At 40.5% G+C, this 12,630-nt stretch overlaps 1 protein-coding gene across 1 annotated transcript in view; it reads right to left on the bottom strand.

Annotated features, from left to right (window-relative positions):
* Positions 1–1,774: 1,774 nt before the first annotated feature.
* The window catches only part of LOC144599570 (protein YIPF5-like), a 45,205-nt gene continuing 34,349 nt past the window's right edge, over positions 1,775–12,630 (bottom strand). The window contains exons 4-5 of the mRNA XM_078410613.1: positions 12,309–12,490; positions 1,775–1,937 (exon numbers count right to left, since the gene is read on the bottom strand). Of these exons, the coding sequence (XP_078266739.1) occupies positions 1,775–1,937; positions 12,309–12,490 (345 nt within the window). The remainder of the gene's footprint in view (positions 1,938–12,308; positions 12,491–12,630) is intronic.

Here is a 12,630-nt window from a genome sequence, read left to right as displayed (position 1 = left end):
TTAGTTGCCCTCGTCACTGAAGTCCTAGATGCTGTTTTCCACAGTTCACCTTTCCAATAATTTAGTAGCTGAAGGGTGCGAAAGGCAAGTTTAATGAATGGCAGACACCATTTACAAAAAGCTTTAGTACAGCAAAACCTGTCTTATCATGTTATTAAAAGAACTAATAACCTTCAACACAATTTTCTTGGGATGTCAATGCTGACAAATCCCAGTTCTTGGAATGGCATCTGGTTGGCACTGAAACCAAGGTCGATAAAATAATTTATTTGCAAATACATTGTCCAAGGAGGCCGGGCCAAAGTGCAGATGGGTGTATTTTTAGATATGTTCAGTGCTTGAGTTAAGATATAAAAGCGATAAAATGTAAAATATAAACATTAATCTTTCAATCTATAAATTGATGGATAATCTTCATAAGTTGTAGGAGCAGAATTAAGCCATTCGGCCCATCAAGTCTACGCCACCATTCAATCATAGTTGATCTATCTTTCCCTGTCAAGCCCATTCTCCCGCCTTCCCCCCACAATCCTTGACACCATCACTAAAACAAGAACCTATCAATCTCCACCTGAAAAATATCCTTTGACAGCCTCCACAGCCTTCTGTGGCAATGAACTCCACAATTTCACCACGCTCTGACTAAATATATTCCTCCTTATCTCCTTTCTCTAGGAACATCCTTTTATTCTGAGGTTATGGCCTCTGATCCTAGAATCTCCAGCTAATGGAACCATCCTCTCCACATACACTCTATCCAGGCCTTACACTATCTTGTTGATGTCAGAATTGAATGAATCTTCTGAAACAGGCTTAACAATCTGATCGTTGACTAAAACATACCTACAGTATTTGGTTTATTAACCAGCCAATCTACTCATAGTTAGATCATTACCAGGATCTGACTGGTATCAAATAACCTTGCATCAAGAAAAGGGTTTCAGGTTGGGACTTGTTTGAAGAAGGGTCCCGACCCGAAACATCATCTATCCTTTGCTGCCTGGCTCACTGATTATTCATGCACTGTGTATCTTTTTTTGTAAACCAGCAGTTGCAGTTCCTTGTTTGTATACGAGGGAATGGGATATGCTGGATAGCAGGAAACTTCCCAGTGCCATCTGCTGGTAAGTTTGACTAATTAAAATAAATGTACCAGTCTCCAATCTCATTTCAGGAGAAAGTTTATGTCAAACTATGCCTAGATTAAAGTAACCGAATAGAAAATAAAGTGTTCGCTCCACATCAGACAAAGAAAAATATGACCACTGCAGATTTTGTTTAGAGATACAACATGGAAAGAGGCCGTTTGGCCCACCGAAACCGTCCAACCAGCGATCCCCATACACTAGCACTATCCAACACACTAAGGACAATTAATAATTTTTACCAAAGCCAATTAACCTACAAACCTGTACGTCTTTGAAGTGTGGGAGGAAACTGGAGCACCCGGAGAAGATCCATGCAGTCACGGGGAGAACGTACAAACTCCTTGCATACAGCAAACATAGTTAGGAACGAACCTGGGACTCAGGCACTGTAAGGCAGGCAGCAACTCTACCGCTGTGCCACCATGCCACCCTCTTCTTGTACCGTGATGTGGAAATCTTTAATGATGTGTAAGTTCATGTAAAAGTTTGTACAAAATAAAACACAACACACAACACTTAAATCTGACTAATCTTTTATTGTTTATTGCATCCTAAAATTATAAAGAAAAATGTGAGCACCAATGAAAATAAGTTTAAGATGCCCATTTAATGTTGCAAGCAAAGACTTAGAAAATTGTCAGAAGTGTAAAGATCCCGAAGAGTAAGGCACAAGGATAAGCGACAAGAAGCTGTTGTCCTTCCATTGCCAAAGTAGAAGTGAACATTTTTGAGGCTGACAGACTGCACCATCCGATGACAATCAAAGCGAGCAGAACTCCAAGCACTCCCCTAGGATTGACAAAACAAAATACATTATCCTGGCAAAGATTACCAGCAATGCAATGTCAGACACAAAGTGCGGAGTAATTCAGTGGGTCAGGCAGCATCTCTGGAGAAAAAGGGTGGGAAACGTTTCAGGTTGGGATCCTGCTTCAAACAGAAGGGTCCTGATCCGTAACATCATCCATCCTTTTTCTCCTTTCACTGCCTGACCCGCCGAGTTATTCCAGCACTTTGAGTCTATCTTTGGTATAAACCAGCATCTGTGGTTCTTTGTTTCTACAATGCAATGTCAGATATCTAAAAAAATGTGTGTGATTTCCTTGAAGTTTATCTACAGTTCATCTGAAAGTTAGTCTGATTTGCAGACTAGTGTCAAAATTATATGGATGACAAAGATAGTGAGTCTTTTTAGTCTTTAGTCTATAGTGTAGAGATTAGAAAATAAGTTAACTCAATAGGAGTGTTTTGTCAATAAAACTTGATTAGGAATTTCATCTTGAAACTGAAGAGATGTTAACATCTATCGCAATAGATAGAGACAGCAACTTCCTTGTTATAAATTTCTTAATACCTATATTATTATTTATATTAGCATTAATATAGCAACATGACAGAGAGTGATATGGAGACTGATGAATTATTCAAATCATTGATGCTTTATTCATCGTAATCCTCAAATAACAATGTTGCTTGTTCTATTTTATGACTTAAAAAAATATATCATCATTACCCTGGTTATTAATTTCTCAAAAGGAGAATGTTGCCAACTTTCATTCTGTGCACCAGAGTGCAAACCTGCATGAATGATTATTGGCATGCGATGTGTATAAAGTAATATCGTATTATCTCCCATATCACCAGCAAATATCTGCAAAAAAAATAATTTTGTGAAGCGGATGACAGAAAGAATGAATCGACTGGGCTTATATTCACTGGAATTTAGAAGGATGAGAGGGAATCTTACAGAAACATATAAAATTCTTACGGGATTGGACAGACTAGATGCAGGAAAAATGTTCCTGATGTTGGGGGAGTCCAGAACCGGGGTCACAGTGTAAGAGTAAGGGGTAGGCCATTTAGGACTGAGAAGAGGAAAAACATTTTCACCCAGAGAGTAGTGAATTTGTGGAATTTTCTGCCACAGAAGGCATTGGAGGCTAATTCACTGGATGTTTTCAAGAGAGTTAGATTGAGCTCTTAGGGCTAATGGAATCAAGGGATATGGGAAGAAAGCAGGAACAGGGTACTGATTTTGGATGATCAGCTATGATCATATTGAATGGCAGTACTGGCTCGAAGGGCCGAATGATCTACTCTTACACCTACTTTCTATGTTTCTATGTAAATGTTTAAGGAGAGTTGGCTTTATGGTAATTTTTGCAGAAATGTAATATTTTTCTTCTCTGGCTTCACACTCTGCAAAGCCAACACCCGCCTATTTCACTGGGGACTTTTTGCATTCAGCAGTGAGCGGAGGCATTTGTTTATTTTTTCAATCAAGCGCCTTGAGATGAAAAGAAAGTGTACCGATCCACTGCATTAACCCATCACTCCAAAACAGAGCAGTTTTCAGGCCTTACCTGCGTCATACAGTATATTAGTAAAACATATTGCTGTCATCCAGCTCCTTCCTGCAGGGGTCACTGATCTTACATGGAAAATTACTTGAGTAATCATTAATAATTACCTGACCTATGGATAATAGAAAAGGAACTAAGGAAATATCCACGGATGGAAATCCATTAGCCAAGAGAGATGACAGCGAATATGTCATGTTTGGTTAGTGCTGTTGTGTAGGGTGACTGTGCAAATGCAGATAATGAAACAGAATCAATCTAACCACAAATATAATTTTCGAGTCAGATTTTTGGAATTAGACCTTCAGTCATGGCTGAATGTGCCTGAATGATGCCAGAAAATGAAGTTAACATGCTTTAAATTGTATTGATTTATTTTTATTTATCTCGAAGCTTGTCAAACAGAGGGAGACTTAAATTTTAAAATCAGGTTTCTTGAATTATTTTGTTCTAATGTTTAATTAAGTAGTGCTCAGTGGCACTCCTTTATGGAAATAGTGATTTGGCACTGGTATCTACTCATAATTCTGCACGTGAGCTTAAATAAATGTCCTGAGCATCTTTTAAAAATATATATTTTTTAAATTAGCACTTAAAATCAGTACTTTTCATGACTGTCGGATATCCCAGAGAGCTTTATCTTGTTATAAAGTGGGCATCGTTTCAGTATAAGGTTTCACAAACAAACATTTTGTAACAATCTAGTTATCTGTTTTTATGGTTAATACAAGAAGATTTAAAGAAGATAAAATGAGTCAAGGAGACTATGGAAATGTACGTTGAATTACATTCAATTACAATCACAAGGTACACATTTCACTGCTTTAACTGTAAAGACAGATCAGATCTTGGAAGAATAAAAAGGGAGGCAATAACAAGACAGGAAATTTGCTCCTCCTGCAGTTGCAAATGAAGGTGTCATTGGAATGGGTGTGGTGGAAATGGTGGAACGAACTGAATGTTCAGGATGGAATTGTCCTTTCAGGATGTTGAAAGGGAAGGGGAATGAGGAATGTGTTAGGTCGTGGTACAACATTGCAAGTATCAGAAATGATAAAACTACGAACTTCCTGGGCTGCAGTAAAGATTTTGGGGTTTGTTTTGTTTTTTCACTTTTTCATTTTTTAAATTTTATTTGTTTTTATTTATTTTATTTTATTTAACATTTTATTTAACATTTTGTTTGTTTGTTTATTATATTAGCTATTGAGTACTGTGCTTACAAACCTGTTGTGCCGCTGTTGCAAGCAAGAATTTTGTTGTTCCGTTCTGGTGCATATGATCAAAAAGCACGAGTCTTGACTCCTTGAATAAGATCTTGTTCGATCTTGTGCCTCAAGGCCTCTTGCCCACTCACCCATATTGTCCAATTACCTTTGGTGCCTAAAGACTTAGCATTCTTAATCCTGATAATACTCAAATAAGTGTCCTCAGCCCTTTGAAGAAGAGAATGAAAAAAATGTTCAATTCTCCAAATTAATACAAAATCTCAGAGAATTGTTAAAATACATAGTGTAGAAGAAGACCATTTGGTTCATTATGTCTGTTGTGGCAATAATTCAACCTCAACTTTTGGTCTTGCAAGTTACAGTTCATGGTATCCATAGAGGCCCTTAAAAATGTGGTAACATTTTCTGGTTTCATAGTCTTTTTACCCACTTCTCACTTAATGAAATGATTCCTTTGTTATCAACTCTTCTGCTTGCCTTCTACCTACCTATGAAATCAAGTTTATGCCCCTTAGTCATGGGCTCTCAGCAGGGAGTTAGGTCCTTTACGTTTACTCTTCTTTAACCTCTCATGATTTTGTGACACCCTAAACAAATCCTCCCCCAATTTTATTTACACCAAAGAAAATAATGCCATCTATACAATCTATCTTCATAACTGTAATTCTCCCATCCTTACAACATTCCAGTAAATCTCCTCTACACCTTCTCTGTTGCTGTCTCATGTTGCACTCTGAACTGAAATGTACACAGTACTCTGGAATAGCCTAACTAGTTTAGAGATAGAGCATGGAAACAGACCCTTCGGCCACCGAGTCCACACCGACCAACGATCACCCGTTCACAATATTTCTATCCTAGACTACGGGCAATTTCACCAAAGCCAATTAACCTACAAACCTGCACATCTTTGGAATGTGGGAGGAAACCAGGGCACCTGGAAAAAACCCACGCGGTCACAGGAAGAATGGACAATCTCTGTGCAGACAGCCCCCGCAGTCAGGATCGAATCGGGTCTTTGGCGCTGTATGGCAGCAACTCTACCGCTGCATCACTGTGTTGCCCTTAAGTGTTTTAAACAGTTCCAACATTACCTCCTTGCTTTTGTCGTCAATGCTTCATCCAATCAAGGTAAGTAACTGATATGCCTTCTTAATTAATCTAGCTATCCTGCCACCTTCATGGATTTATGGACATAGTCATAGTCATAGGGTCATAGAGTGACACAGTGTGGAAACAGGCCCTTTGGCTCAACTTTCCCACACCGGCCAACAATGTCCCAGCTACACTAGTCCCACTTGCCTGCGCTTGGTCCATGTCCCTCCAAACCTCTCCTATCCATGTACCTGTCCAACTGTTTCTTAAACGATGGGATTGTCCTAGGCTCAACTACCTCCTCTGGCAGCTTATTCCATACACCCACCACCCTTTGTGTGAAAAAGTAACCCCTCGGATTCTTATTAAATCTTTTCCCCTTCACCTTGAATCTATGTCCTCTGGTCCTCAATTCCCCTATTCTGGGCAAGAGACTCTGTGCATCTACCCAATCTATTCTTCTCATGATTGTATCAGTTCTTCTATCTTTCAACCAGCTACCACGATCGACCTCCCCATAATGTATAACCTTGCACTTCATGTGGAAAGGAACTGCAGATTCTGGTTTGTACCAAAGATAAACACAAAATGCTGGAGTAACAGCGAAGCTGCCTGATCTGCTGAGTTACTCCAGCACATGGAGTCTAACCTCACACTTTTAGAGGTTAAATTCTCTCAGGCACTTTTGTGCCCATTTAACCATTCATAAACTTTCTTACCCAATATCAACCATGTTGTCTGTCTTGGTATTATTAGTTAACTCTTAATAGTACCCCACAATGTTCAAGCCCAAATCATTTATAAGCATCATGAAATGAGGGGCCTAGTGATCATTCACCAAAATTCATATTGATCATTACTTGTAGCTTCAGTTTGTGGCCATTGAGCCAACTTTAAGCATTTTCTTGGTCCCATAACTTTCCATTTCCTTTATCAATCTGCCATCAGCAGCATTAATGATTTAGATGAAGGGATTAAAAGTATCATTAGCAAATTTGCAGATGACACAAAGCTGGGTGGCAATGTGAATTGTGAGGAGGATGCTATGAGGATGCAGGGTGACTTGGACAGGTTGGGTGAGCGAGCAGATGCATGGCAGATGCAGTTTAATGTGGATAAATGTGAGGTTATCCTCTTTGGTGGCAAAAACAGGAAGGCAGATTATTATCTGAATGGTGTCAAGTTAGGAAAAGGGGAAGCACAACGAGATCTGGATGTCCTTGTTCATCAGTAAGCATGCAGGTACAGCAGGCAATGAAGAAAGCTAATGGCATGTTGGCCTTCATAACAAGAGGAGTTGAGTATAGGAGCAAAGAAGTCCTTCTGCAGTTGTACAGGGCTCTGGAGAGACCACACCTGGAGTATTGTGTGCAGTTTTGGTCTTCAAATTTGAGGAAGGACATTCTTGCTATTGAGGGAGTGCAGCATAGGTTCACGAGGTTAATTCCCGGGATGGCGGGACTGTCATATGTTGAAAGAATGGAGCGACTGGGCTTGTATACACTGGAATTTAGAAGGATGAGAGGGGATCTTATTGAAACATATATGATTATTAAGGAATTGGACACGCTAGAGGCAGGAAACATGTTCCCGATGTTGGGGGAATCCAGAACCAGGGGCCACAGTTTAAGAATAAGGGTAGGCCATTTAAAACGGAGATGAGGAAAACTTTTTCACCCAGATAGTTGTGAATTTGTGGAATTCTCTGCCTCAGTAGGCAGTGGAGGCCAATTCCCTGGATCCTTTCAAGAGAGAGTTAGATAGAGCTCTTAAAGATAGCGAAGTCAAGGGATATGTGGAGAAGGCAGGAACGGGGTACTGATTGTAGATGGTCAGCCATGGCTCAAAGGGCCGAATGGCCTACTCCTGCACCTATTGTCTATTGTCAAGTAATTTGCAAAAATCCATGTACGTTACATCAAATGTTCTCACCTCAGCAGTACTCTTTACTTCCTCATTTTTTTTCCGGAGGGTGTCAGTGGCGCAGCAGTATTGCTGCCTTACAGAGCCAGTCAAGGGTTTGATTCTGACTGCGCTGGAGTTTTATGTTCTCCTTGTGACCACCGTGGGTTTTCTCCATGTGCTCTGGTTTCCTCCCACATCCGAATGACGTGCAAGTTTGTAGGTTAGTTGGCTTCTATAAATGATCCCCAGTGTGTAGGATAGAACTAGTTTATGGGTGATCTCTGGTCAGCTTGCTTGGTGGATCAAAGGGCCTGTTTCCCCACTGTATTTCTAAACTAAAATAAACGAAATTAAACGACCAAACGCAAATCCCAGGACAGTGTACTTCTGTTCGTGTTTTCCAGCCAGATAAAACAGTCTCTTAGCTTCCACCCTGCCAATTCCTTCTTAAGTTCTTGTGTGTTAAATATGACCACTTCTTATTCTTCAAAACCATTATGTATCAGGTAACCTTACTTATTCTATCTTCATCACATAATGCTCTTATTTCCTACATCAGATTAAAAAATCTATATTGCATTGTGATTCCAAGAGAAGTATTTTCGCAGTATCTCTCTCTCACTCGTTTTAAGTGACTGGAAAGCAGCCAGCAATTGAAACCAACAAAGTGCTTTATTACACAAATGAATTTATGGGAGACATACATCAATTATCTGCTGTCTGCCTTGTCCGCACAGTCACGCTGGCAGCTTCTCTAACAGACTGACAGATGTGGTGCAAGCTTCTTTCTAAATATTGTTGCTAAAATTATTCTCTGATATAAATTTAAAGCCATTTTAACTATGTGGCCTCACGGTGAGGATTTTCACTCGTTTGGAGTGATCTGGAACATATGATGGTTAGGCTGTAACGTTTCCAAGTCATTACTGGATTGAGGCTCTATTCCTCATGTGTATGCATGGGAAGTGACTTGAATAATGAAGCATTTTAAAGCTAGAATGTCAAAATATGCTTTGCAGGAAAACCCTGCCAGACCTTGCACAGTAATGGAATAATTGAACATCTGAAAAGCCTGGGGAATTCTACCCATCGTTCACCATCTTATTCTAGGAAGGGGGTTTCTTTAGCCACTGTAGTTCAGTCACTGGAAACCTGACATCAAGCTGATTCGATTGTTAAAACTGCCTAAACTTTTCTTGATTCCCTCTCTTCCCCAACCTCCCCCTCCACGCCTCCCATGAATAGTATAGATTCTCCAACACCTCCCCCCCCCCACCCACATCCCCCCCTCCCCACCACAAGTAAATGGTGTAGATTCATTGAGGTCATGTCTACATTGGAAAGTTCTCCACTGAAGTAGTCAAGGCTGAAAGAAGACATTGCTGCCTTACGTTTTTTTGAAATGGATCAGGATAAACTGCAGCATATCTTCTGGTAGGGGCACAGAAATGTGGAGTCGTTGATTTAAAATTGGAACTGGGAGAATGACAAGAAAGATTATGAGAAAGTACTTTCCAGCTAAGTGGTTGTTGGAAGCATTGAAAACTTTACCACAGGGAAAACTGGATGACTACTTCAAACTGTGGAAAATACAAGACATAGAGATGGTCAGTAAGGTTGATTGTGGGTTACTCCAGCACACCGTGGGCCAAATGGTATCATGTGATGCTGTATGCTTCTGTGGTTCCTCCAAATCACTAAATTTACAGATGTTAAGCAAAGAGAGCTCTATTATTCTCATTTGCACACCTCAGTATGCAGACCAAAGAAGAGACAAATTAAGTACTAAAGGACACAAAGTGCTGCAGTAACTCAGCAGGTCAGGGAGCAACTCTGGAGATCATCGATAGGTGATGTTTCGGGTTGGGACCCTTCTTCAGACTGAGTTTCCCCCCCCCCACCCACCCACCGACAATGTCTGAAGGTTCCCGACCCGAAACTTCACCTATCCATGTTCTCCAGAGATGCTGCCTGACCCACTGAGTTATTCCAGCATTTTGTGTCCATTTGTGTAAGCCACCATCTGCAGTTCCATGTTTCTACAATTTTTAGTGCAAGTTCTTTTCTGCTTCATTAGACTTCAAAAGACTGCCACATTTTACAGCTGTTATCTGAGTAATGAGCTACATAATTAGCATGACTGCACTAAAGACCGCAAGATAGTTTCAAAGTAGATTACTTAATTCTTCTTTAGCACCTAGAGGGAACAATGCTCATATCACTTTCAAACGTGCAGCCCCAAATCTCATTAACTTTTTCTCACGTTTTTTTCTCAGCACATTGGCTCACTTATTGATGGATCTATCTTGTGCTTTGTTCGGTTGTGTTTAGAGAAATAAATAATTCTATAGCATTCAAAGCAGTGCCGTTACATGATGTTTTCAAGAGAGAGTTAGATTTAGCTCTTAGAGCGAAAAGAATTAAGGGATATGGGGAAAAAGCCAGAACGGGGTACTGATTTTGGATGATCAGCCATGATCATATTGAATGGCGGTGCTGGCTCGAAGGACTGAATGGCCTACTCCTGCACCTATTTTCTATGTTTCCAACAAGATTAACTTAATTTGTAGTATGAAGAAAACCTGGCCGAGACTTTGTCCGAAAACTTGGTTTCTCACCCTGCTATCTTGATGATAAATACACAACAAAAAGTAATAAAATAAAATGAAATGTATTCAGTTGGAGTTCTCTTGACAATTGAATACAGAATGCAACACATTGCACTGCAAGAAGCAATCAAGTATTTTCAGATCCATTACCTAGAGTACAAAATAGGCCAACTCTACAACAGACCAGGGCACGTTTAATTTTCAATAGCACAGACTATACAAACTATATTATGTATGCGGGGAGGGAGATATCTGACCCCTTTATCTTGACTCCGATGTAAACTGCTTATTCTCTAATGCAAACCAGCAAAGGTGTCAAAAGTTCTGAATAATTTTAAATACTTGAAGCAGCATTCATTTTTAAGAGAAACATTGTACAAAATGATGAATAATGAGATCCCAGGCTGCAACCTTCATTGTTATAGTAATTTGATATAAAAAAAACGTTTGTAAAAGCGATGGGAGTATATCATACAGGCCCCCAAGATCATGACCAAAATATGGAAATTGTAATGCCCACCTTAGTTCAGTAATAAATAATTTTCATGTGTAGGAAGTAATGCAGATGCTGTTTTATACCAAAGGTAGACACAAATGCTGGAATAACTCAGCAGGTCAGGCAGCATCTCTGGAGAAAGGGAATATGTGACATTTCAGGTCGGAACCCTTCTTCAGACTAATAACATTCATGCCAAACAAAGAAAACTTTTCAACCACTGCCCTCCAAACAGATGTCCCTTCATTCTGACCAAGATCCAAAGACACATGCACTCTCAGTCTGATATTTTGCACATTTCCTTTTTAATCTATCAAAGGGAAACCTAGAAAGTACAATTGATTTTCGTTCAAGGTTTCAAGGTCAGTTTATTGTCACATGTACCAATTAAGGTACATGAAATTCAGATTACCATACAGCCATACTAAAAAAAGCAACAAGACACACAACTACATAAAAGTTAACATAAACATCCACCACAGCGGATCCCCCACGTTCCTCACTGTGATGGAAGGCAATAAAGTCCAATCTCCTTCCTCTATAATCTCCCATGGTCGGGGCAGTTGAACCATTTGCAGCCGGCGGTTGAAGCCTATGCGTTGGGGCGAGCGAAACTCTCGTGTTGGGGCAATCGAAACTCCCGCGTTGGGGCGATCGAAATTTCCGCGTCAAGGCGGTTGAAACCCCCGCGTCAAAGGGATCAAAACTCCTGCGGCTTGGAGTCCCCAATGTCAGTCTCTACCAGAGACCGCGGGCTCCACGATGTTATAGTCCCGCAGGCTCCCATGGTTGGAGCCCCAAAGACAACCCCCGACAGGGATCGCAAACTCCGTGATGGTAGGTCCGCAGGCTCCCGCAATGGAGCTCCTGGTCGATCTCCAGCGAAAGCCGCCAACTCCACGATGTTAGGCCGCAGTGCGGATGGAGAGACAATACAGAAAAGAATTGCATCTCCGTCGAGATAAAAGATTAGAAAAAGTTTCCCCCCTCTCCCCCCCCCCCCCCACCCCCCAACCCCCCACACAAAACAAGCTAAAGAACACTGAAACATACATATAACACATACAAAACAGACACAAAGAAGGAAGGGATAGACAGACTGTTGGTGAGGCAACCATTGCTGGCGCCACCTGGTGGATTTGTGTCACGTGCATTGAATATTTTCTATATAGTCTGAAGAAGGGTCTCGACCCGAAACGTCACCCATTCCTTCTCTCCAGAGATGCTTCCTGTCCCACTGAGTTATGCGTTTTTTTGTGTCTATCTTGTGAATATTTTCTACCTTTCCTTTACGCAATAAGTTTACAAGTTGCACTGAACAGTTAGAAGCACCACCTAGGGTCACTGCAGGAAAATGTCAACACCTTGGCTTTTGATTTTAAGAACTAGATCAATAAAATTTTATAACAGCTTTACCTTAACCAGTCACAGATATATATCCATGACTTCTATCTTGGCATACTTACTTTAGTGAAAAGAGAACGGCAATGCCAGCAAGAATGACCATTGGCAGGAGACAGTATCCCAGGACGCTAGCCACACAGCCAATCGAGACCTCTGTGCAACTCATCAGGTTCAGCAGTGTGTATATTGCCAGACACCCAAAGACACTGATTCCATAAACATAGCCAAATTGTACCTTACCGGCCTGCAATAGAAAGTAGAAATACAGTATTCATCAAGCTAACCTGAGGTCTACTTTAGTTGACCTATTGAACTAAAGGATGTTAATTTGAATTGAATTGTGACAAACAGAAAATACGTTAAAAACGACACAAAAGGATTGCA

This window comes from Rhinoraja longicauda, chromosome 1, assembly GCF_053455715.1.
Source record: "Rhinoraja longicauda isolate Sanriku21f chromosome 1, sRhiLon1.1, whole genome shotgun sequence".
Classification (NCBI taxonomy): Eukaryota; Metazoa; Chordata; class Chondrichthyes; order Rajiformes; family Arhynchobatidae; genus Rhinoraja; species Rhinoraja longicauda.
The sequence above is the reverse complement of the archived record's forward strand: the minus strand, read 5'-3'. Positions and strand labels throughout refer to the sequence as shown.